The sequence below is a fragment of the Pangasianodon hypophthalmus genome, chromosome 7, assembly GCF_027358585.1.
Source record: "Pangasianodon hypophthalmus isolate fPanHyp1 chromosome 7, fPanHyp1.pri, whole genome shotgun sequence".
Taxonomy (NCBI): Eukaryota; Metazoa; Chordata; class Actinopteri; order Siluriformes; family Pangasiidae; genus Pangasianodon; species Pangasianodon hypophthalmus.
Window position 1 is genome coordinate 22,772,345 of NC_069716.1, and position 23,205 is coordinate 22,795,549.

Genomic DNA, 23,205 nt, shown 5'->3' on the forward strand with positions numbered 1-23,205 from the left:
TTCCCTTGCCAGGACACGTCCGCCTGGAAACCCAGCAAACACAGAAGGTTCCCCTAACATCAGCATATGGTTCCCATTTGGTTATTCTTTTGGGAACCAAATAATAACGTTCTAGGAACGTTCTCTCTCTGTCTTTTATTTATTTATTGTTATTTTTTTATTACCAAAAACTAACCTTCCCAGAACGTTGCAGGGAGTTTTTTTTTTTTTTTTTAAACAACCTAAAGAGAACCTATACAGAACATTCTCTTTTGGTTATTTTTAGGTTTCATTTTTTATAATCATAAACTAACGTTCCCAGAACGTTCAGGGAACCAAAAGCTGTTAGCTGGAGAAGTCTTCTCAGTGCAATCCCAGATGGTTGACGACACAAGATCCAGCCCCAGGATTTTCTCCTAGCCAGTATCCATTATATTATTAGAGATAAAGAGGCTCCGTTGGAGGACAATCAGACTCACTTTATATTCAACCAAATCAAGTGAGATTGGCTCAATTGAATGAGGACGGCCATTTAAAAGACTCTCAGCCAGAGAGCCTGGAGTGACATTAATGACCTATTTTTTATTACTGACCAAATTTCATTATGCACTAAATTGTAGTGCAGCCCTGCATGCACATTATGTCTCTCCTTGTCTTCAGTTGTCATTGTGCCTAGAGTTGATCTGATTCTACTTCTTTAGTATGCTGTACACTGTATAGCCTATTGCAGGCAATGCACACAAACCTAGGATGCTGACACACAAATATTAAAGCAGATTAACTTTAAAAAAAAAAAAAAAAAAAACTTTTTAACAATTAACATATTTACATAGTCATCACTGTGCAAGATCACACTTAGACAGGATTTTGCCCAGCCAGCCCCCATTTCACCCAGACCTTTAGAGCTAGCTGTATCTGTACTTTAATTGTAACAGCTCTGTTTTGCACATAGACACTCATGTTTAGAAAAATGATCCAAACTCCCAACCTGTTAGATAAGAAAATTCAGCTCTCAAACTGTGTGATATAGCTTAACTATCACAAAAAAATATGATTATAAATGATTTGTACAGAGATAATGAGTGAGATGCTGTGATTATGTTCCTCCTCGGGTTCTTGCACAAGCCACTGTCTCTGTACTGAAAATCCATTAGTTTATCAGGATAGACATGTGCAGTTGCACAGCATAGTTACCATCCAGCTGTTTTTCAGTTTCCTGCTGTGTGTGTGAGTATGTGAATGTGTATGCTGACTCTGTTTGATTGTGTGTTTGATGTTGTGTGATGGGACCAAACACCAAAAATATTTTCTAATACATTTTTATTGTATATGAATTTTATTGAATATGGATTATTATTATTATTATTGTTGTTGTTGTTGTTGTTGTGGTTGTTGTTACATATTTCAGTTAGTTTGAGTGTTTTGTTTACAGGATCCTATCAGTCTAACTGTATGCATTGTGCTGCTGTAGCGCCGCAGAGCTATTTTCGACTGGTCACACCCATGTGGGCGTGGTTACAATTTTAGAACAGGGCGTGATTGGCTAAAAGGACAAGCGCACGTGCGGCGCGCAAATATCGCGGCCTGCCCCCTCGCGCTTTTTAATCTGGAGCGCAGGCGTAACAATACTCAGCTTCACGTCGACACGCAAAACAGCGCGCGAGAGAGTTGAGAGGGACTGCAAGCAGAACCATGAGAACTTCCCCAAGCTTCTCACTTTCTTTACCACTTTTTGCCGCTCTGTTTCTTTTTGGTTCTTTCTCTGCGGTGAGAGGTAAGTGCTTTTTGTATTTGTCTGGGATTGTTAGAGAGAATGGGAGAGGTGTAGTAGAAGTGAAGTGTGTAAACAGGCTAGAAACACACAGCAGCGTGGTGTGAGTGGTCGATGTGCATGCTGAGGAAGAATCCGCATTCTGTCCTGTTAAACAGTGTCTTAAAACATTAAGTGTGTTTGGGACGCAGCCAGCACGTGGAAGCATGGATTTATCAACAAATTACCTTGAGTCAACATATCTTCACAATACACAATACTATCATCTGTGTTCTTCACTGTGTCACACATTGCCAGAAATATTTTGGAGGGACAGGCACTTGACTGAAGTATTAATAACTTAAGCTGAACAAATCCTCTTTTATTTTATTAGGAATACTAAAAATCTTGGGCCAACCAGTCAGTCCTGTCCCTGGAAAATGGTGCTACATGTATTTGTTTGCACTATGTACTTGCAAAGGATTCTGCCTTTTAAGGACTACAGAACTACAGCATCTGTATATGTACTGTATCTGACACTCATGGATAAAAGTATCTTCTATTGTGTGAGCTCATCCATGGACATAGTGTCCCTGACCCAGGGCTTTGCCTGTGTGTTGAGTGTTTAGTCTAAGGAATCTACTGTCCTGATTTCCGTTGGAGTAGAAATGACCACCTGGAGGCGTGGAGGACCAGGACAAGCTCTTTGGGCTGATGTGTAGGAGACGTGTTTGTTTGTGTAGGTTTTTTTCTAGAAACTACCATTTACATCCAGTTTTGGGCTGACAAGATTCAGATAGTGATACAGTTTCATTTTTGTAACTTATGGAAAAAACAAATGATTTAACATGACTTAAAGCAGATGCGTTATCTCTTTGCTTTTTAAATAAATGTTTTCTCATTTCCTGTTAGGACTGCCTTGTAATGTTAACATGAAATAGTTTTATTGTTCCATTTTCGTCACCGTTGACTGAAGTCATCCATTTGGAAGGAGTTCTTATGATTCTTGTGGAAGTGCCGTTATGCCTGAGGCCATGGCTTGGCTTAAATTTGTAGGTGTGGTTCAGACACCAAAACACTGAGTCATTTCCAATGGCGGTGGCCATCAAAACATGTAGTGGAGCTCAGCAAAGCCTGGACGCTTCCTACCACTAATGACCAGTGCAGCAGAGCTTGCATGCACTTTGTGTGTCCTTCCTACTAGCGTGGGCTGACTCGCCTTGCAGATTTGGAGTTTTTGGCAAGTGCTGGCTCTTACAGCTGCATCTGGGTCTTGACTTAGAGAGATGTCTTCACGATAGCTGAAGTAACTTAGAGTTTTCTTTATTTCTTTGGCACTATTTTCCCCCAATTTTATTGCATTTAGCAGATGCCCTTATCCAGAGCGGCTTATGTTTATCTCATTTGTACAACTGAGCAGTTGAGGGTTAAGCAGTTGCTCATGGGCCCACTGCTTGGCAGTGCTGGGATTTGAACTCACAACCATCTGAACAGAAGCCCAAAGTCTTAAGCACTGAGCTACCACTACCCACTCTTCACACTTGTGGTGAGAGAAGTGCCACTATCCTCCATGCTGCTGTACTGTGTGCCATGGCCGGCTGTGTGTTTTCCTGTCTCTGTGTTGTGCACATAGTTGAGGGAGGTGAAACAAACACAAACCTCTCCAGGTAGTCAAGAGAGTGAAGTCTAAATATAGACCTAGTGACCATACAGTCTTTCACACCTCTCTTTAGCAGCCATTTCAAATTGTTGCATGGCCTTTGCCATCTGGCAGAGGGGTCTTGCCCTCAGGGGATGACCTCATTTGTTCTGATGACTTGCTTCCAACACCAAGTCCAATCGGGCCTTTTTTTTCCTTCCTGATTAATTTTCTATAGTGCCTAATCAATGTTCTATATTTAGCTTCAGCAACATGGCATTTCTCTTTTGAGCCTCCTCTGTCTCTGTCTCTTGTCCCACTTTCCAATCTGCTGTACTGAATTTTTAAAAATGATTACGTTCCAGACGTCTCACAAACTTTGATGTTCTTATTTTGATCCTGTACTAACATGTGTCTTGTTTTATTTTTGGTCTAGATAAGGTGGTATATGAGGTTATGGTAACTCCAGTAAATGTGCTGCATTAAGCAGAGTTGGTTTCTTTCTCTGTCAAAGTTTTCAGGTGCCGTGGTTTGTTTATCAGAGCAGAAAAATGTGCTGTTCAGTCCTAGCTTAAGATGTAGTTCTGCAGTCTTTATCTCTATTGCTTTTGTGCTTTGTTCACTTGTTTCTGCATGGACACTTCATGCTTTTAGTGTTGTGGCACTGAATCTTAAAGCCAGCTTCCAGGTGCTACGATGCCTTAGTTGCTCTGTGAGGTAATGGGCGATCAAGCTCGGGCAGTATATTGTGGCATTTCAGGATTGGTGTGCATATGCAACTAAGCTACTGCACTGTTCAGCACACAGTTCTTTCAACCCCAAAGCTGATCATTAAATCAACAGAGTTCTTAGTTGCAAATGTACCAACATAGGCATAAAGACAACTTTAAAATTTGAACCAAACCTTCAGGCTAATTGTAGTGTCTTGGATTGTTTGTGCTTCTAAAACTGTTTGCGATTTCTGATCTGGTTCTGGCTCTTCGTAATGTCCAGTGTGAAAACAACTCTAGAAACAGCTCAAGTGTTGAGGATGGAAATAAAGCCATCAATCACCACTCGACCATCTTAAGGGTCCTTGAAGGCTGAGCAGTTGTTTGGGCCAAATAATCCCTTCCCAATTTTTCCAGTGTAACTTGTTGCTTCACTGCAGACTTCACTGTAGCATGCCTTCCTATTTCCTGTCTCTGCTCTTGGCGTGTTGACGGTGTGTTTGGAAGGGCTTGCTCTTTCTTTTTCAATGTGTATAGTGTTTATGCTGCACTCCACAAACTGTTTTTTTTTACTACCCGTTCCTAATATGACAGTGGAAGGTTTTCGGTTGGGCAAAGCATGCTTGATGACCTCAGCAGGAAAGCTGGCACTACTGAAGACTACTTTTTTAATTCTGAAAAGCTTTTGGACATATTTTACATTTATTTATCTGAGTGTTCCTCAGAAAGGCAACACTGGCCTCAAGGCTGGGATACACCCTGGATGAGATGCAGCACACACACACACACTCCCACACACTCCCACACACTCCCAACACACATTCTGCAAGTGCCCTGTGTTCTTTTATTATATAACAGTGTCAGGTCCCCTTTTGTTAGACTGCGGAGAAGAGATATTTTTGCCCACTGACTGACACACAGATGTACATTAGTTGGTTAGGACACCTGTATAGTACGACATAGAACAGCAATCTATGGATAAACTAAGAAAAGAAGGCGGCGAAGAACTGTACATATTCTGTTAGCAGTTCTTACTCGCAGGCAGTCTAAATGTCTGGTAAAATACAAAAGGGGATCTTTTAAAGAGCAATAATATTAGGTAGCTCTTTGTTTACTTTGATTGTTCCTTGTATTTTTCATTGCTTTTCCATCTGGAGTAGAGATATTATGAGTCACATAGCGTGAGAGGGTTTGATACCATAATTGTTCCTCAGCACAGTGAGAACATATTACTCATCATCTGGTCTTGTGTCGCTGATCTCCACCGAAGCCGCTTTTGTCCCATTCTGTATCTAAGAAAAAAAAAATGAACACACCTGTTGAATTCATACATGCGAGCTTGCCTTTACTTGTATCCCATAGCACAAAAGTGTTTTACCATGTGTTGTGCTTCAGGTGTAAAGGGAATTATCCAGGATATTTCTCTCTTGACTGCTCAGTTAAACTGTTGACATGCTGACTAAATATTCCATCTGATCAAACCAATTTTACAGCTGATACGTTTGCTGTAATGCACTGCTGGTGCCTGTGGCTTTAAATGGCAAAGGAAGATTGTGTATTCAGTGAGGAAAATGAATGAATGGGGAGAAAGACGTAAGATTAAGAAGTTATATGCAGAATTATTCATTAAAAAGTTTAATTATGTAACACTTGTAATTACTAGGCTACTTCTTTTATCCAGATGTTTCAGTTATTTCCCCAGACCTTTAAAGTTTTGTGTTATGAACTGTCAAAGTATTAATTATTGGTGAAAGGAATGAATGAATGTGTACATGAACTGTGTTGAGCATAAAGCAAGTTAAACAGTTTTACAGTTTTAAGTAAAGGAGTAATGGCATTAAACTGCTTTTAGCAGATCAGCTTAAATTATGAATTACAACCAACATTCCACACTTCCTTTTGTGCTTTCAGCAAGAGTTCTGTGAAGGCTATTGTTTTCAGGTCATTATTTTTTATCAGAGAATCTGTTTAGAGAGTCAAAGGAGGTTTTCATTCTTATCCTATATGATCTTTGTGATATACTGCACAATAGATTTGAAATCATTCCTCAGAAGAATTAATGTCGTGTTGTACATGGAGTCAGTGGAACACATCCCTAGCTCGTGAGTGTTGCAATGCGTTCTGTGGAGAAAAATAAGCAAAACATTTGATTAATGATGGTTATGTCCAAGGCCATATCATCCTTCCAGAGAGAATACCCTCCAGTGAATGCTGTGAGCCTGCAATGCCCTGAGAAATTGAAGTCAACTGTAAACAGCAGCTGTAATTAAGCCCCCAATTATTTACAGATTATGACAATTTAGGATGGTTGTTACCTTGAATAGAATCTGTGTATCAAGTGCTGGTATTTTGGGAGTGTGCCAGGGGAGGACAGGAAGTTCTTCACAGATGTTTCACTTTCATGGTGGATTTGTGGGGATGTAGGTTCTACATTAAGGTGTCTAAATATACCCACCCATCCTTGACTGGAGAAAGATAAACGTTTTAGTATCAGAGTGTCTGTGGATCTGTTTTCACTTACTTGTAATAATATCAAATACATTTCTGGATTTTCTCATAGCATAACATATCCAAGGAATATAAAATAAAACCAATTTTCTGGTGGAGGAAAACACATCTTGTGATAGTTTATTTGTCTCTAATAAACATGCCTAGACTTTGACTAACCAGCTGACCAATGGCCACAATACTATGGTCTTTGTGGAAGCATCTAGCACTCAGTCAGCACTAACGGGAACCAAACACACACACATCAGTCTTGTTCCAAATATTGGAGTACATTGTGATGACAAGTGTTGATTTTGCTTCTCTTTTTCTGGTAAACAGAAAGTGCTCAGCCCAGGGTTAGTATTAATTACCATGTAAACGGTTGCTCACCACCACACTAGGGTGAAGTGTGTGTGTGTGTGTGTGTGTGTGTGTGTGTGTGTGTGTGTGTGTGTGTGTGTGTGTGTGTGTGTGTGTGCTGGTCTGGGAAAAACCCATCGGATGTTATGGCTGAATTCAGGCATAGGGGAACAATCTGATTTTGGCCAAAATTGAGTTTTCTGCCAGTAAAAGAGCTTAAGAAAAGTATATTTTATCAAAATTGTACTGAAATAATCACTGAATTAATTCATTGAATTAATAATCAGTTATTTCCATACCAATGTTGGCTTGAACTGAAAGAGACAGCGATGACGCTCATGCCACAAGTGACTTTTACTTCATGAGACAGAGACTGATGTGGATGATGCTGATGATTAAAGTGATAACTAATTTCCCACTGTTAACTTGGAATTCTTTAAAATATGGCAGAATTGTTTTTTTCATTAATAGACTAGGCTATAAATGTAGTGATAGGCAGGTCGTCTCTTAGTGGAATTAGAATGAAATCGTTAAATGCAGTTTTCTCCCCTTTTCACTTTGGGTGTTAAGCAGAATTTAAAATGCTAGAACTTAACCTTATTCCATCTGCCATAAGCTGTAGTGGTTGAGATCAGTGACTGTGTATATGAGTGGGCAACATGGCACAATTCAGTCCCATTGCTTTTTGGGGTCGAAATGAGTCTGTGCAGTAGACTTACAGTAGACCCACAACCTTACACACGCATACATGATGATTTATCGAAAATAAATAAATGATGCTTTGGCTAATTCAGAGTGGTCAGTACAGTGTTATTAATTAATTAGCAAAATGCTGAAGTGTAGTTGTATAATTCACTAAGGTCATACAGTTAATACATTATCAAGAAACTGAGCTAGTTTTAACCTTGGGTTATGCCATCATTTCGTTTACTCACATTGATTAGCTATTTATAAGGTGAGTACAGTGTGCTAGCTTAGACATCAAAATGAGCAACAAACCAGAAAAACTGCAAAGAACTCCCTGCTGTGGGTCTGTTAGAACAGTTTACAGCAGAACAACACAAGGATTTTCTACAGAACTGTGTAGAGCTTTAGGTGCGTGTTCATTCATGAGACTCGTCCATAATGGCTGAAGCTGTCAGTAACCTCATCAACCAAGCCCTTTTATTTATCACCAAATAACTCTTATAAAGCACAATTTTAAGAAGGAAAAATATTGGGGAAGACATCAAGGTCAACTGAACTTGACCTTGAAAACAACAGACCACTATTCCCAGGAATAATCTGTGGAGCTGTAACTTTCATTTTAAGTTTTACTTTCCATTCAGAGTCTCCATTCAGTAAAATGGGAATGGGTGGGATTAAAAGTTGTACAGCAGCCAGCCACTAGAGGACACATTTTTGCTTCACTTTTGAGTCCCTGTCACAATGTCCACTCATATATGCAGTCATTGGTTGAGATACATAAAGAGAAATATATTTAAGTTTAGGATCTGTATTATTCCGGACTATATATAGTAGAAACTATTAACATTTTCTTCAAAATGGCCATGTGAAAGGCAGGGCCTTTTCCGAGGCCACTACACACATCACTGCAGTCAGTTGTACAATTGTTTGCTTATTTAAGTAAACACAATTGAAAGAATCTTTTATTCCTCTTTCGCAGGTGATTCCTGTAAGGTGAACGTGTGTCAGAATGGCGGGACATGTGTGACTACAGAGAAAGATTCCTTTATCTGTATCTGCGCAGATGGCTTTGCAGGAGACACCTGCAATGAGACAGAGACTGGTAAAGCTTCTACCAATCATATGCTGGGAATAATGCTAGATCTAGATCAACAGAGTGGTGTGTTCGCTTTATCACTTGATGTCAGATTATCTGTTCTCCCACATGTTTTGACCTTCGTTCGCAGGGCCTTGTCATCCAAACCCCTGCAAAAACGATGGCATCTGTGAGCTGCAGAGAGGAGACGTCTTCGATGGATATTCGTGCAAGTGTTTGAAAGGCTTTGAAGGCACTCACTGTGAAAACAGTAAGAATCCTTTTCCAGCCTAAACATCTTTACATACCATAAGGAAAACCATAACATAGTAATGCAGTCTGGCATTCAGTGCTGATAACAAGAAACATGGCGGGTATGATGCAACAGCACAGCCTTCTTATCAGCGTAAGCAAATATTTGTAGAATAACAAGGACCCAGAATCTGATGCAGCTGTTCCTGTCCTGAGATTTTGACTGATTAACAGTGAAATACTGAGGCCTGTGTTTGCCCCAGTGGGCCTCAGGATATTCTGGTGGTAGATGGCAAATCCTCGGCGGCAGCAGTGCAGTAGTGTGTTCCTGTCCTCACTTTAAGCTACTGTTGGTTTTTATTGCTGGTGTAGGAGCATGTTAGGAGCAAACCAAGCTGCTACCGTCAGCAGGAATAATCACAGCTTGCAGACTGCATTCCCACAGCCATGTGGCCTCAAACACACTCAGATAAAGCTACAGATAGTATGTAGAGAGGCATAATATAAAAACTTATTTTATAGTTAACTGCTGCCTAAAGCAGAATTTTGTACTTGGTAGAAAAATTTAGTACATGTAAATATTAAAAACTAAATTGTTGATCAATAACATGACTGCATTTTTTTTTTTGTCTCATTGACTTCAAGAGAGAAAAAGAGTATCTAGAGATAGCATGACCAATCTTATTCAAGTTTATAGATGCTGCAACTAAGTGATAGCAGGAACTAAGTTCTTCAACAATAAATGTAACTATAAACTGATTAAAAAGGATGAAATGTTTGTTAATTAATAAAATAAAATGTAATCATTGGCATATTGCTGTGGTATGTAAGAGCAATAAATCACATAGGGACATGCTGTTATTGGAAAATTATCATCCGGGTAGTAACAGTAACCCAGTCATTGATTATTTTCCTATCACAGTACTTCCTGCCATGTTTTAGTCCTTATGTATTGTACGTATTCGCTTAAAAATTATTTTGTTTCATATATTGGATAAACATTCTCTAGGAGAAGAAACCATTTGGGTAGAAAAGATGAGGCTAGAAAGGCTCTCTTAATTAAAAGTGTTACTTGCGCTTATATTTACCAGTCGAGATTATTAAGTTAACAGCATAAGCTCACTAACGTCTCCAGCACTGATGATAGAGCAGTGACCTTCCATGTCAGTTTGTTTCCAGTTTCCAGCTGGTGGTGTCATTTATAATGATTTGATTGAGCTTCGCTAAGTGTGTGTGGGTGTAAACAACAAGGCTTATTCTTAGACTGTAGTTCCCTTCTGTAGTTGAAGATCAAGAAGGCTGTGGATTTTCATGGTGAATATTTAGAAGCATCAGAAAAAGCATGTGTTGTCTTTGTGTTCGAGATAAGACAAGAATGAATAGTTCTTTGGCAGAGAACAAAGCATAGTTTTAAGCTGATTCATAATTAATGGATCGCGTTTAGCCATGAAGAAATGCACCAGATCCTTATTTACAAATAATATTCATATGCCTCAGTTTACCAGAAATGTTATTTGCATTAAACCTCAATTTATATTAAAGCCCCAACTGAGCCATTAAATGCATAGCATTTATGTGAGACATTTTAATTGGTCTTATTATTATTATTATTATTATTATTATTATTATTATTATTAATGATGTTATGGATTTTTTTAAAAATAATGCAGGTAATGGGGAGGATAATTAAATCAGAAATGTTGTGTTCAATGTGGGGTTAATTTCATGTCAAAAATCATGAAGCAATGTTGAGTGGAAAATCCTTAATATAAATAATAGGATGTAAGTAATATTGAATTAAACCGAAATAATTTTTGCTCTTTTTATTAGTTACATTTTATTAGATTTTTTTTTTCTTCTGGTGTTTTTCCATTACTTCTGACTTGTTGCGTTTTTTTTTTTTCTTTTTCCCCGATCATGGGTGAACGGATCTTGGAACAACACCATAAATGCCTGATGGTCAAATGGAATTTGGAGTGACAAGTCTTTTGATATTGACTTACTGAACTGGGACATTTTACCCATACTGCATTATACACTGTTTATAAAATTTGCATATGCTTATGTTAAGCTCAGTTTTGATAGCACACATTTTTTGAAGCATAAAAGCTAATGTGTGCATGAGCGCACACACAGAACCTCTGTATACTTTAAAGACAAACTTACTGCCAGCACAAAGCCTATACACACTTCTGTGCCACACACACACGCGCGCACACGCGCACACACACACACACACACACACACACCCATCCACACTGTAAAAACACACACACGGTTGTCCAGCCAACAGGGAAAGGCCTACTGCGTATCACACCCACGCCATCACACGCTCGCCTTGTTGCTGGGGTAAAATGGAGTTGGAGGCGGAAGAGTGAATTAAGTCAACTCTGACACTGTCACAGTCTTTCCTCTTGGCTGATGGGATTGTTATATTGCTGGTGTGAAATTACCCTGAAAGCTCAGTGAGAGACCATGAAATCTGTGTCAGAAGCTTTTATATGGTGAAGTATTAGCCACATTAACTCACCTAAAATAGGATGGAACCTGTTGTAGAGTTTCAGCATTAAAACAGTTTTGGAAGCAGTGTGTGTTCATGTATGTAACCAAGAACGAGTGGAAATTATGGGGATTTTTTGGAGTGCAAATAGAAATCTATAATTTGGCATCTATGAGTTCTTTACCAGAACTGTTATGTGGCTGCGTGACTGGACTCCATGACAGAGCTAATCTGGTGTTCTGCTGCTCGGTCTCTGTTTGAGAAACTTGGTCTCTCAGATTCTCTTGGAATGTTTACTTTGTCTTTGCGCTGTCTTTCCTGCTTCTCTCTGTGCCGCTTCTCTTCTGTTTCTCAAAATGCCTTGCCAAGATCTTTAGAGCCAATACAGGAACCAGCCTTAAATTTTTATAGGTGAACAGAAACTTGTGTGATGATTTACGACACATTTGCTTTTGGATGGTTGCCAGTTTTAGAAACAGAGTGATGCCGCATTCAAAGCTTTTTTGCAGATGTGTGTCATTCTGTTAGCCTATTGTTCCTTGTAAAGCACATCCCAGGTGGACACCTTTACTATAGACAGCCAGACTGTGCTTTAATCTCATTGTGTGTGTGTGTGTGTGTGTGTGTGTGTGTGTGTGTGTGTGTGTGTGTGTGTGTGTGTGTGAGCATGATTGTCACATACTCCTTTTCTCCTGTCACCAATAAGTAGATGCCTGTTCAGCTGGAATCTTCTCGAGATGCTACTCTTCCCTGTCACGTGCAGAAGCTTGCTGGCCTCGTCTTTTATCGATTGGGGTCAAAGTGCATTATGAGCTAGGGATCAGCTTTCATTTTATGCATCGTCCAACGTTTCCTATTGATGTTCACTCAAATGACCTCACGCACCAGTGTGTTAAATTCCCTGCTTCAGTGAAACAGCTGTTCTGTATCTGCAACATGGGTATGAGCTCTATGTTTGAGCTGTAAGGATGGTACATGTGCTATCACTTTATTTCTATGATCATGTAAGTACTAGTTCCTGTTCTGCAAAGCCCATTTAAGGAGAGTCATGCTGAATAAACTGTGCAGTCTCTCAAATGGCTGAATTTCCAAGCATAATCTCTGCCACAAATTCTTAGATAAATTTAAACATACTGCAATATTTTCTATCAAGCAATAAAACTTGTAATAAACAGGAACCAGAGTCAGCACGTACGTAAGTGCTGAGTCTCTTTATTTGTGACCATCCAAGAAGCGTGATCCAAATCCATATCTGGGGTCAAAACACAGGTGGTCAGGTTCAGCAGAGATAAATCTATAATCCAAAAACAAGCAGAGGTCAAAACCAGATAAGCAAGAAAGTAGGAAAATTAGAGGTCATAGACAACTTGAAAATAGAAACTACAATCCAGGATTTTTTTGTTAAATGATTTTCCTAGTATTGGAATATTTGAATACTTTATGAACTATTCACTTAATACAATGTTTGTTTTTGAAATCTTATTGTAACCATGGTATTTGCAACACCTCTGAGGAACAGCAGTGTTGTGTGTGTGCCTGTGTGCGTGCGATGTTCTGAGTTTAGTTTTACAGGCAGGACATGAAAGTTTGGTTTCATTTCATTTTCTCAGTGGATTGTTGGAGCCTTTAGAAACTGTAACTGTTTCAGTTTTGACCTCAGAGTTTGAGAGTCTTTCAGCTTGCGCTGTCTTGGCTCCAGTAGTGTGTGACCAGTCACACACTCCATCTGCGCACTTGGTCACATAATCCTTTGAGTGCCTTCGTCTTCATCATTGCAGGCTTCTGCTGGACTGGCAGTAGAGTGACGAGGCTGTTAATAGTGTGTGATTTTTACAGTAGCTGGTTATGTTTGAATTATGGTGAGATGTACTGCTTTTGTGTACAATTATCCCTAAATACTCCTCAGCGATGTAAACAGGAAATCATTTCGGGGGAATGAGGACATTTGCTAAATAAAATCATTCGTGATCTGTGTAATTAAAATGATAAGTCACATGTGCTCATGTGTTTTGGGTGGATGCCAGACAGTAGTGGTGGTATTCAGAATTTAATTATTTTAAAACATCATTCTGCCATCAACCAATCTTGCCATATTAATGAATTTAAAAAAGTTCCACTGATAATGATTAAAATGCTAGTATTAGGGGAGTAAATCACTTTTCTCCCCTCTTACAGTACTTCACTGTCCCCTCAATATCCTTCAGAGCTCAGAGAGCAGTGTTGTTCCGTAAAGTTGGTTGTCTGTGCAGTTTGTTCTTCATTTTCCCAGTTCTTCAGTTCTTCAAAAGCTTCTTGCCACATGTGTCAAGTTGGTTTTTTATTTATTTATTTATTTATTTATTTTTATTTATAAAGCATTCAGTGGAGCTAGCTGGCTGGTAGCTTTCAAATGAAAGGGGAAAAAATACATGATCCTGATTGGTTAATCTTGTTTCTCACCATAGCAGCTGATAGAGACACTTTAGTAATGATATGCTCAGGAATGTCAATGAAGTTAATTACAGTGCAATTACTGTACTGTATGTATCCCCCCCACTTAAAAACACAAATGTGTATGTGTATTGACTTGTATAGTGATGCTGTGTGTGTGTGTGTGTGTGTTAGTGTGGTTAAAGCTAGACTGAGGTGTAGCCAGTAGCACCACTGGTGGATCCAGGTTCAGACCTGGAGGTTCTCTGCTGCTCAGCTCAACAATTTCAGCTCAATTCAGTTTTATTTGTATATTGCCTTTAAAGCAGACATTGTCACAAAGCAGCTTAACAGAAAGCCAGATGTAGCTTTAGATCCCTACTGGGCAAGCCAGAGGCAACAGAGGTGACTCAGAGGGAAACTCATCCTCTTCTGGGTGACACCACAAGTGGACTAAGAAGGCCACAGTTAAGAAGTTCCACAGTGGAATAGCTGGAGTCTGAGTTTATAGCACTGTGCGTAAGTTTGAGATGCCATGGTGGTTTGAATTTCCATAATTACTGTTTATAATCTTTACAGAAGCTCATTATCATGATGTACGATCACTCCAGTTCTGAACCTCTGAGCATTGCAGAGGACCAAACACATGATCTGAACAGAAACTCTAACTATATTGGTTTAACTGACTAAATGGATTTTACAGTCTCTGGAAAGGATCACATACATGTATTACTGATGACAAGAGTGCCATCTGTAGCTCAACTGGAGAACTGTACCTAATGAAATGTGAAGAATGTTAATGGATATTGAGTATTATATCAGTATCAGTGTTGAAGATATCATGAGACATGGTGTGTCATCTCCTCTTTACAGATGTGAATGACTGTGCTGCTCAGCCATGCCAAAATGGGGGTTCATGTCAAGATCTTGATGGAGATTTCTACTGCAAATGCCCATCCCCTTATGTTGGGAGGCACTGCCACCTGCGTGAGTGTACTTCCACACTGCTATAGTTGATGATCTGTCACATTAGGATACTTGCAGGGAGTTTTGTTATAAGGATTTAAGCAAGAATTGTATTGCGTATTCCCGGTTTCCAATATTCTTCAATATTACGGTAATTCCAAATAAGAATGTGTATGAGCTTTTCAGCTCCAGTTTTTGATGACCTCATCATCCATCCATGTTAGTGCATGTGAGTGCATGTCTCCCCATGAGTGTGACCCTCACACTGTTAGTCCATCTGTCTGCTTCACTGTCTGTCTCCTACGTGTGTGGACAGGTTGTTAATGTGTCATTTTGTTTTGCAGGCTGTATCTCTCTGTTAGGGATGGAGGGTGGTGGCATTGCTGAGTCTCAGATCACTGCCTCCTCTGTGTATTACGGCATTTTGGGATTACAGCGCTGGGGCCCCGAGCTGGCCCGTCTCAACAACAAAGGCCTGGTGAATGCATGGACTGCGGCGACACATGACAAGAACCCTTGGATTGAGGTGCAGAAGTCTGGCTTTTAAAATGAGACTTGAAACAGGACACTGGGCCTTATTTATCATTTATCTTTAGGCATGTGAAAATGTTTTCAGAGACCAAAATGAGCTAAAAATTCCCATCAGATTTACAAAAGTTTTGGTAACACTGATTTTCTTCAGAGTCACATTAGTATGTTGATAAATAAATCACCTGTAAATTACCAAACGTGTTCACTGCACAGCCAATTTACATTTAGTGATGCTCCATAAAAGGCAAATTTCACACAGCTAAAAATGTCAGTTACCCTTTGCTGCATAACCAAAAGTCCAGGGGGCGTAGTCAGACTTAATCCAGCTCCTCCTACCTGGGTGAAGGCGAACCAAAAGTCCAGGGCTAGAGACAACTCCAGTGTTTTCAGCCTGGATAAGTGTGTTTACAGATTAGGAGTAAGGGTTAGGCTTATAGGAGGAGTTGGATCAGGCCCATGCCCTAGACCTTTTGTTCTGCAGCAAGGACTATCTCTGAAAATAACTAAACAGTGCAAGAGCACCTCCTAACCACAGCATGTGCTAAATCTTTCAGTGATGTAGCCCAGCCTTTGCAGTGTGTCACAACCATAGGTGCAAGCTAACTCTGACTCCTTTTATAGGGTGCCATTTCTTTTGTCAGAATTGAATGGCTAGTCTGATTTGTCTTAATGTATGGATTTGTATTCAATCGCTTTCTTTCACAAAGTTTTTGCCAAATTTGTTTGTGTAACTGAAAAATAAGCTCTAAGGTATAAATTTACACTAATTCATCTCCACATGCAAGATTTGAAGCCTGACAGTCAAGGCTTACACAAACTGAGGAGATCACAAAGGATACAAACATTTTTCTGAACTAATTGGACTGTTTATATATAATGTATGTTAATACTATATTCCTTGTGTACACGCTCCTATGAATGATTTATGAATTAATTTATTCATATCAAGCTTGATAAATGAGGCTCTTTGGGTATATCTGACTTTACAATGAATGACAGTTATCCTTGGTTGTGTGTTTGTGTAGCTCAACATGCAGAGGATGATGCGTTTCACTGGTATCATCACTCAGGGTGCCAGTCGTGTTGGGACTGCCGAGTTCATGAAACACTTTAAGGTGGCTTACAGTTCAGATGGACAGATGTACACCATGTACAGAGGCAATGGTCAGAAGAAGGATATGGTGAGCTAAACATCGACACACAGCTCTCTACTCAGTGGTGCTCTCTGAGGAACAACCACATATGCATATCTCTAACCTGAAGTTACTTTCTCCTGGCAGATTTTTGTGGGAAATGTGGACAATGACAGCACAAAAACCAATCTATTTGAGCCACCCATAATCGCTCAGTACATCCGCATTTTGCCCACGGTGTGCCGCAGAGCCTGCACGCTGAGAATGGAGCTAGTGGGCTGCGAACTCAGTGGTACACTGAAACACAATACACTGTATCCATGCACTCTATGAAATAAACATTAAAAAGGCATAAATACCCAAAGAATATGTAAGGAAGTTGTTTAAATCATGGGGAATGTGATATAATCCACTGAGAGGTCCAGTCTTCCAAAACAAAATTATACGAAATAAAATCCAAACTGACATGAAAGACTTCTTCCATATTTGCCAACATGACCGTGTGATTAAAGTTAAGAGGCTCTTTGGCCCGAGGAGCCAGTTCAAAAGCTGAGACTTTGCCTAGCCTGGGACTCGTGCCAGCTAATATTTCTATATGCACAAAAATTGTCAGGCATTACATTTATTTAGAGAACATGGCTGAAATATTGGAACCGAACTAACCTCTGGATATAATAAATCGCATCCTGTGACGTGAAGCACATTCCATTGTGGTTATTCAGAGCTTCTCAGTTGTTGCTAATGTCTGGTCACAAATACGACATAATCATTATGGTTATTATTGTTACTGGACATAATACATTTGTATAAGGTTGGCAGTTTTGTCTTATTACATGCCTATTTGCATTATACTACACGCTCCCATATGTGTGCAATTCATACACAGTCCATTACCCATGCTGCAAATCTGCATAAAGTGTTTACAGACTTCCTTTGCTTCAGATGGAGCTATGGTCCTTCTGATTTGTCCTTGCAGGGCTGATATGATATAAAACTTCACATCAGTTTTCTGTCTCATCCTCCCTCTATCTATCTTTCGTTATCCTTGTTGTCTTATTCTTCAGTAGCTATTCTTACATAGCTGACTGACGGCTCAGTCGGAATTTAAAAAAAAAATGTTCATTTGTGCACATATTTTTGGAATAGAGTAAACCAATTGAGGCCAATTGAAATGAAGTTCTTGTCTGATAGAATGACATGGGTAATCTTTTAATAATCCATTAAATAGGAGAATCATAGTCATGGAATCCTTTGTATCTGATTACTTTCACTATTGGAATGTGCATGTGCATTCACTATGTGCACCTTTAAAGCAGTCCAGCATGAAAACACAGTTAAAATAATCATGAGGTTAGACTGGCATCAAACTAATATTTTGAAGGAGATGCAGGATACAAACTGACCTCTGTAAAGTTGGCTCAGCAATGGAATTTGTTAGATATTTGGCAGGAATATAGAACAGGGGATGTAGACTGGACTCTCGTGGTCATAGTTGTTATGGTAACATTGTCATTTGACAACCTTATTCCCTTTTGATCAGATTACATATAACATGCATGCAAACAGAGACATTATACAGACTACCCAAGTTAGGATACATGTAAACAGTATATTCACTATCTGCAATCAGAATTGATTCAGATTGGTGAAAATCTTTGCATGTAAACATAGCAAATCTATTTTAATGCCACAGGTTGCTCAGAGCCACTGGGTTTCAAGTCACGGCTGATTGGAGACTCTCAGCTCTCGAGCTCCAGCTCCTTCCGCACGTGGGGTATTGAGGCCTTTACCTGGCATCCGCATTATGCCCGCCTGGACAAGCAGGGCAAGACCAACGCCTGGACTGCAGCCACCAACAGCAGATCTGAGTGGCTACAGGTGACAGTGGCACTTTGAATATACATAACTATAACCAGAAAGACTGAACTAAAAATTACACAAACCATTTGAAATGTTTTCAGTGGAGAAAATGTGATGGAGTATGGATGGATCAGCCATACCTTTAAAACCACTGAGGGGTGAAGTGAATAACATTGATTATTTCGGTACAATGGCACCTGTCAAGGGGTGGAATATATTAGGCAGCAAGTGAACAGTCAGTTCTCAAAGTTAATGTGTTGGAAGCAGGACAACCGGTGAACCAGTGACAGGGTCATGGGCACCCAAGGCTTACTGATATGCGTGGGGAGAGAAGGCTAGCCTATCTGGTCCAATCCCACAGAAGAGCTGAAAAAGTGCTGGCTAGGATCGAAAGATGTCAGAACACACAGTGCATCGCAGCTTGCTGCATATGGGGCTGCATAGCTGCAGACCAGTCAGAGTGCCCATGCTGACCCCTGTCCACTGCCAAATGTGCCTACAATGGGCACATGAACATCAGAACTGGACCATGGAGCAATGGATGAAGGTGGCCTGGTCTGATAAATCACGTTTTCTTTTACATCATGTGGATGGCCGGGTGCGTGCGCATCGCTCATTTGGGGAAAAGATGACAACAGGATGCACTATGTGATGAAAGCAAGCCAGCGGAGGCAGTGTGATGCTCTGGGCAGTGTTCTGCTAGGAAACCTTGGGTCCTGAATTCATGTGGTTGTTACTTTGACACATACTTCTTACCTAAATATTGTTGCAGACCTAGTATACCCCTTCATGGCAATGGTATTCCCTAATGGCAGTGGCCTCTTTCAGCAGGATAATGCGCCCTGCCACACTGCAAAAATTGCTCACGAATGGTTTGAGGAACATGACAGAGTTCAAGGTGTTGACTTGGCCTCCAAATTCTCCAGATCTCAATCTGATCAAGCATCTGTGGGATGTGCTGGACAAACAAGTCTGATTCACTGAGGCCCCACCTCGAAACTTACATGACTTAAAGGATCTGCTGCTAACGTCTTGGTGCCAGATACTACAGCACACCTTCAGAGGTCTTGTGGAATAGATGCCTCGACAGTGTTGGTGGTACAAGGGGAACCTACCCAATATTAGGCAGGTGGTTTTAATGTTATGGCTGATCGGTGTAGGTACAAATCAATTTTCAAGCTTGAATTATGTCCCAATTTATATATGGAACTAAAGATGGAATTTCAATTAAATTGTTGAGCTGTTACAAATTGTGGCTCCATATCACACACGTGCATAGAAATTAAATGGTTACCTGTTGTTTTGTTGCTTGCTGGTGTGAATGTACAGTAAAATGCAAATATGACTATGTACACCAGGACTATGTGCTTCATTGACTGTGTACTTTAAACCTATTATTATAGGCTTTATCCGTATCAGTATGTGTTTTTTAATTGTGCATTAAAGAATAGTTTGCTCTAGCTGTCATGGTAAACTGTTTTGTAATTTCATTAGGTGGACTTGCTATCCCCTAAGCGGATCACAGGAATCATCACTCAGGGAGCTAAAGACTTTGGAACTGTGCAGTTTGTTTCAGCCTACAAAGTGGCTTACAGTGACAACGGCAAGAACTGGACTGTGGTAAAAGACGACAAAAAAAACACTGACAAGGTCAGACACTCATCTCTATTACCCATTAGACCACTTCATTTTCAAGATTTGATGCTTCTCTGTGGCTATTGGAAAATGATTAATGATTATAAATAATTGCTGTTTTTCCACGAATGTGAAGATATATAAGTATGGAGGAAAACTACAAATGTGAAGTGTTATGTTCGATGCCTATGCCATTTGGCTCTGTTCTGAGTAACCACCTGTTCTGTAGAAACTAACAAAGCCAGCCGTCAGGTGCATGTACACAGCCTTTGCAAGCAAAGTTACTGGATTTCTTTTCCTTTGTATTCAATTTTTTCTTCATTCTACCTGCAGATCTTCCCTGGCAACAGTGATAACAATGTGCACAAAAAGAACGTGTTTGACCCGCCTTTCTACGCCCGATTTGTCCGTGTGCTCCCGTGGGAGTGGCATGAGCAGATCACGCTGCGAATGGAGCTGCTGGGCTGTGAGGATTAAATCACCACCTTCCCTGCCCTCTCCTTACATCCCTCCATCCCTCCTTCCTGAGCCACTTAATGCACTGCCTCACTACCAGCACCAGAGGGCGCTAAGACCACAACAAGAAACAAAACCCTAACAACAACAGCAGGGAATTGAGCTTTCCAGCACTTCAGGGATGTCCCACTTATAAAGACAAACCATGCAGTGTAAGTTCTGTTCAACTCACTAAGCAGTTGTAAACTGAATTCCCAACCCCCCACCCCCACCCCCACCCTTCCAAAAATAAACCTTAACATGATCCATTAATATATTTGTGGTAAATATATATATATATATTTAAAATTTTACAGAAACTAAATGTTCATGCTCCTTTATCTAGGGTGATGTATAGACAGTGGCCCATTTTGAAGTAGGTTGAAATGTATAAATGAAATATATTTGGTTTAAAGAGTTATTGTACAGAATAAATGGATCACGCATTATATAGTCTCAGCAGTGCATTAGTTATTTAGTTATAAAATGCCAGTTGTAGTTCTTTAATTTTGTAAGAGTTAAAGTTTGTGAGTACTCCATAGCAAGATCACTGATTGTGGGCATGCCTTTTTTTTGATAGCTCTAAAATGTGTTTGATTATATTTTTTTATGACCCACATGTTTCTCTGAAAGGAAGCTTTATTTCTTGAATTTTTCTGACAAACTGTTATCAAAGTATTACTGCATCAATATTGTGAAGTATTGTGTGAAACAAAGGAAGGTGTAATCAGTTGCTCAGTATTATTGTACATTAATGCTTTGGCCCAACACTGCCACGGATCATTCTCAGGTAGAGTTGAATCAATTGCAATGTGCTACTGATTTTTAAAAAAAAAAAAAATCAATGAGATCATTCTGAAACAAACCATCACCTCTGAAAATTATAATTGCATAATACCAAAGTGATTGAATTTTTTCATGTTAATTCAATGAAGTAGAAAGTGTGTCTTCTTGCTGCTTTGAATATTCTTATACATGCAGTCCAATAAATTACATATATCTAATATATTCAGTCATACTTCAGTAATATTTGAATTTGTAGTGGCTCAGCAGCAAAAAAAAAGCTGCTTATTAAAAACAGGCCCCAGTAAAGGGGTGGAAATCAAATTTTGCAAGATTTCTACGGTTTGCACTGAAGCTCTGCCCCTCCCAATCTACATAATGATCTCATGGTGTTGTGATGTGACCCTCCTCCCCAATGATCCCTATGAATTATAAATTATGGGTTTGTGCAATATGATGCGAGCATTAATATTAATGGGACATGCCAAGAAAAAAAATATTTTCTCTATTTTTTTTAGATGAAGATTTAGACATACTACTAGATGGTGAAAAAATAATAAACAATATTATGACAATTAAAAATGGATGTGTATTTAGGATGTGGAAAACATTAAAAAAAAAAAAAAATCCAGAGTATTTCATCACCAATGTTAGCTTAAGATTTTATCAGTGGTTTTCTACTTCACAATGAAAACTTTGTTAACCCTATTCAATATGTTCTTTGTTCTGTCTTGTTTTCATTTAGTGTGTTTTTTATGTCACACACTGAGTAACATGTTAAGATTTGATTCAGTTCTTCAGTGTATCTTAAAATATTTCATGTTCTTAATAACGAAAAAGGAATAAAGAGCTAAAATAGATAATGCTATTCTTTGAGTCTTCAATTACCATACATTGACCTTGGCACATAGTTGACTGGGCTGAATTGGTCCCATGTTGCGAATGTCATTTTTCCTTTCTTTCTTTTTTTTTTTTTTTTTTTTTTTTTTTTTTTTTAAATCAAGTCACTGTCTGTTCTGTCACTGCCTTATCTTGCTGTGGAGAAGCCTGAACCAAACAGGATATAAAGATCTCTCTGTGTGGTGTGATTTCCAAGAGAACCAGTGTCCTATTGTCTGTCATATGTTGATTAACTAGGTGCAGTATATAGAAGCCTTGTCCCAAGGTTGAAGCAGGAAGAATGGAGGTCCAAAGAATGGCAGGAAAATGTCAGTTTGAGCATGGCACCTCCAGGAAGGACTCATTCCTGGAATAACAAAGTTATGCTGAACCAACTATCAGGCAGTATTTTAGCTGGAAAACCACTAAACATGTCTAGAGAGGAAGTCATCCATTGTTTGTAGTATTCATGGAGAAACTCACTCACTCCTTTCCATATTTTGAAACAACCCTAAACCAACTCGGAATATGGGGCCATAAATAACTTGGATATATATTGCTCTAGTCCTTGAATCTGACCATTTTTCTTGATTTTATATATAAACAATATACACTCACTGACCACTTTATTAGGAACACCTGTACATCTTCACATTCATGCAATTATCCAATCAGCTAATCTTGTGGCAGCAGAGCAATGCATAAAACCATTTAGACACAAGTCAAGAGCTTCAATTATTGTTCAAATCGTATATCAGAATGTGGGAAAATGAAATCATAACTTTGACGGTGGCATGGTTGCTGGTGCCAGACAGGCTGGTATGAGTACCAGATGTTGCTCTGGGATTTTCTCACACAACAGTCTCTAGAGTTTACACAGAATGGTGCGGAAAACAAAAAACATCCACAGAACGGCAGCTCTGTGGGCAGAAACACCTTGTTGATTACAGCAGTCAGAGGAAAATGGCTAATTGAAGATTGAAAAAAATGTCAACTGGTCTTTTTTCTAATCTTCAACTGTCCAGTTCTCTTGAGTCCATGCTCACTGTAGCCTTACATTCTTGTTCTTGGCTGA

General features: G+C 39.4%; 1 protein-coding gene across 1 annotated transcript; it reads left to right on the plus strand.

Moving 5' to 3' along the window:
* The first annotated feature begins 1,588 nt into the window (after positions 1-1,588).
* mfge8b (milk fat globule EGF and factor V/VIII domain containing b) lies at positions 1,589-22,119 on the plus strand. The gene is made up of 10 exons (XM_026918028.3): positions 1,589-1,753; positions 8,592-8,714; positions 8,839-8,958; positions 14,722-14,835; positions 15,159-15,340; positions 16,371-16,526; positions 16,626-16,770; positions 18,172-18,356; positions 19,833-19,988; positions 20,307-22,119. The coding sequence occupies exons 1-10, from the start codon at positions 1,672-1,674 to the stop codon at positions 20,448-20,450; spliced, it is 1,407 nt and encodes a 468-aa protein (XP_026773829.3). The 5' UTR covers positions 1,589-1,671; the 3' UTR covers positions 20,451-22,119.
* The last annotated feature ends 1,086 nt before the right edge of the window (positions 22,120-23,205 follow it).

Coding starts and splice junctions, on each gene's coding strand:
- mfge8b (XM_026918028.3), top strand. CDS start 1,672: ATGAGAACTTCCCCAAGCTTCTCACTTTCTTTACCACTTTTTGCCGCT. Junction 1,754..8,591: donor TTCTTTCTCTGCGGTGAGAG/GTAAGTGCTTTT, acceptor CCTCTTTCGCAG/GTGATTCCTGTAAGGTGAAC. Junction 14,836..15,158: donor TGGGAGGCACTGCCACCTGC/GTGAGTGTACTT, acceptor TTTGTTTTGCAG/GCTGTATCTCTCTGTTAGGG.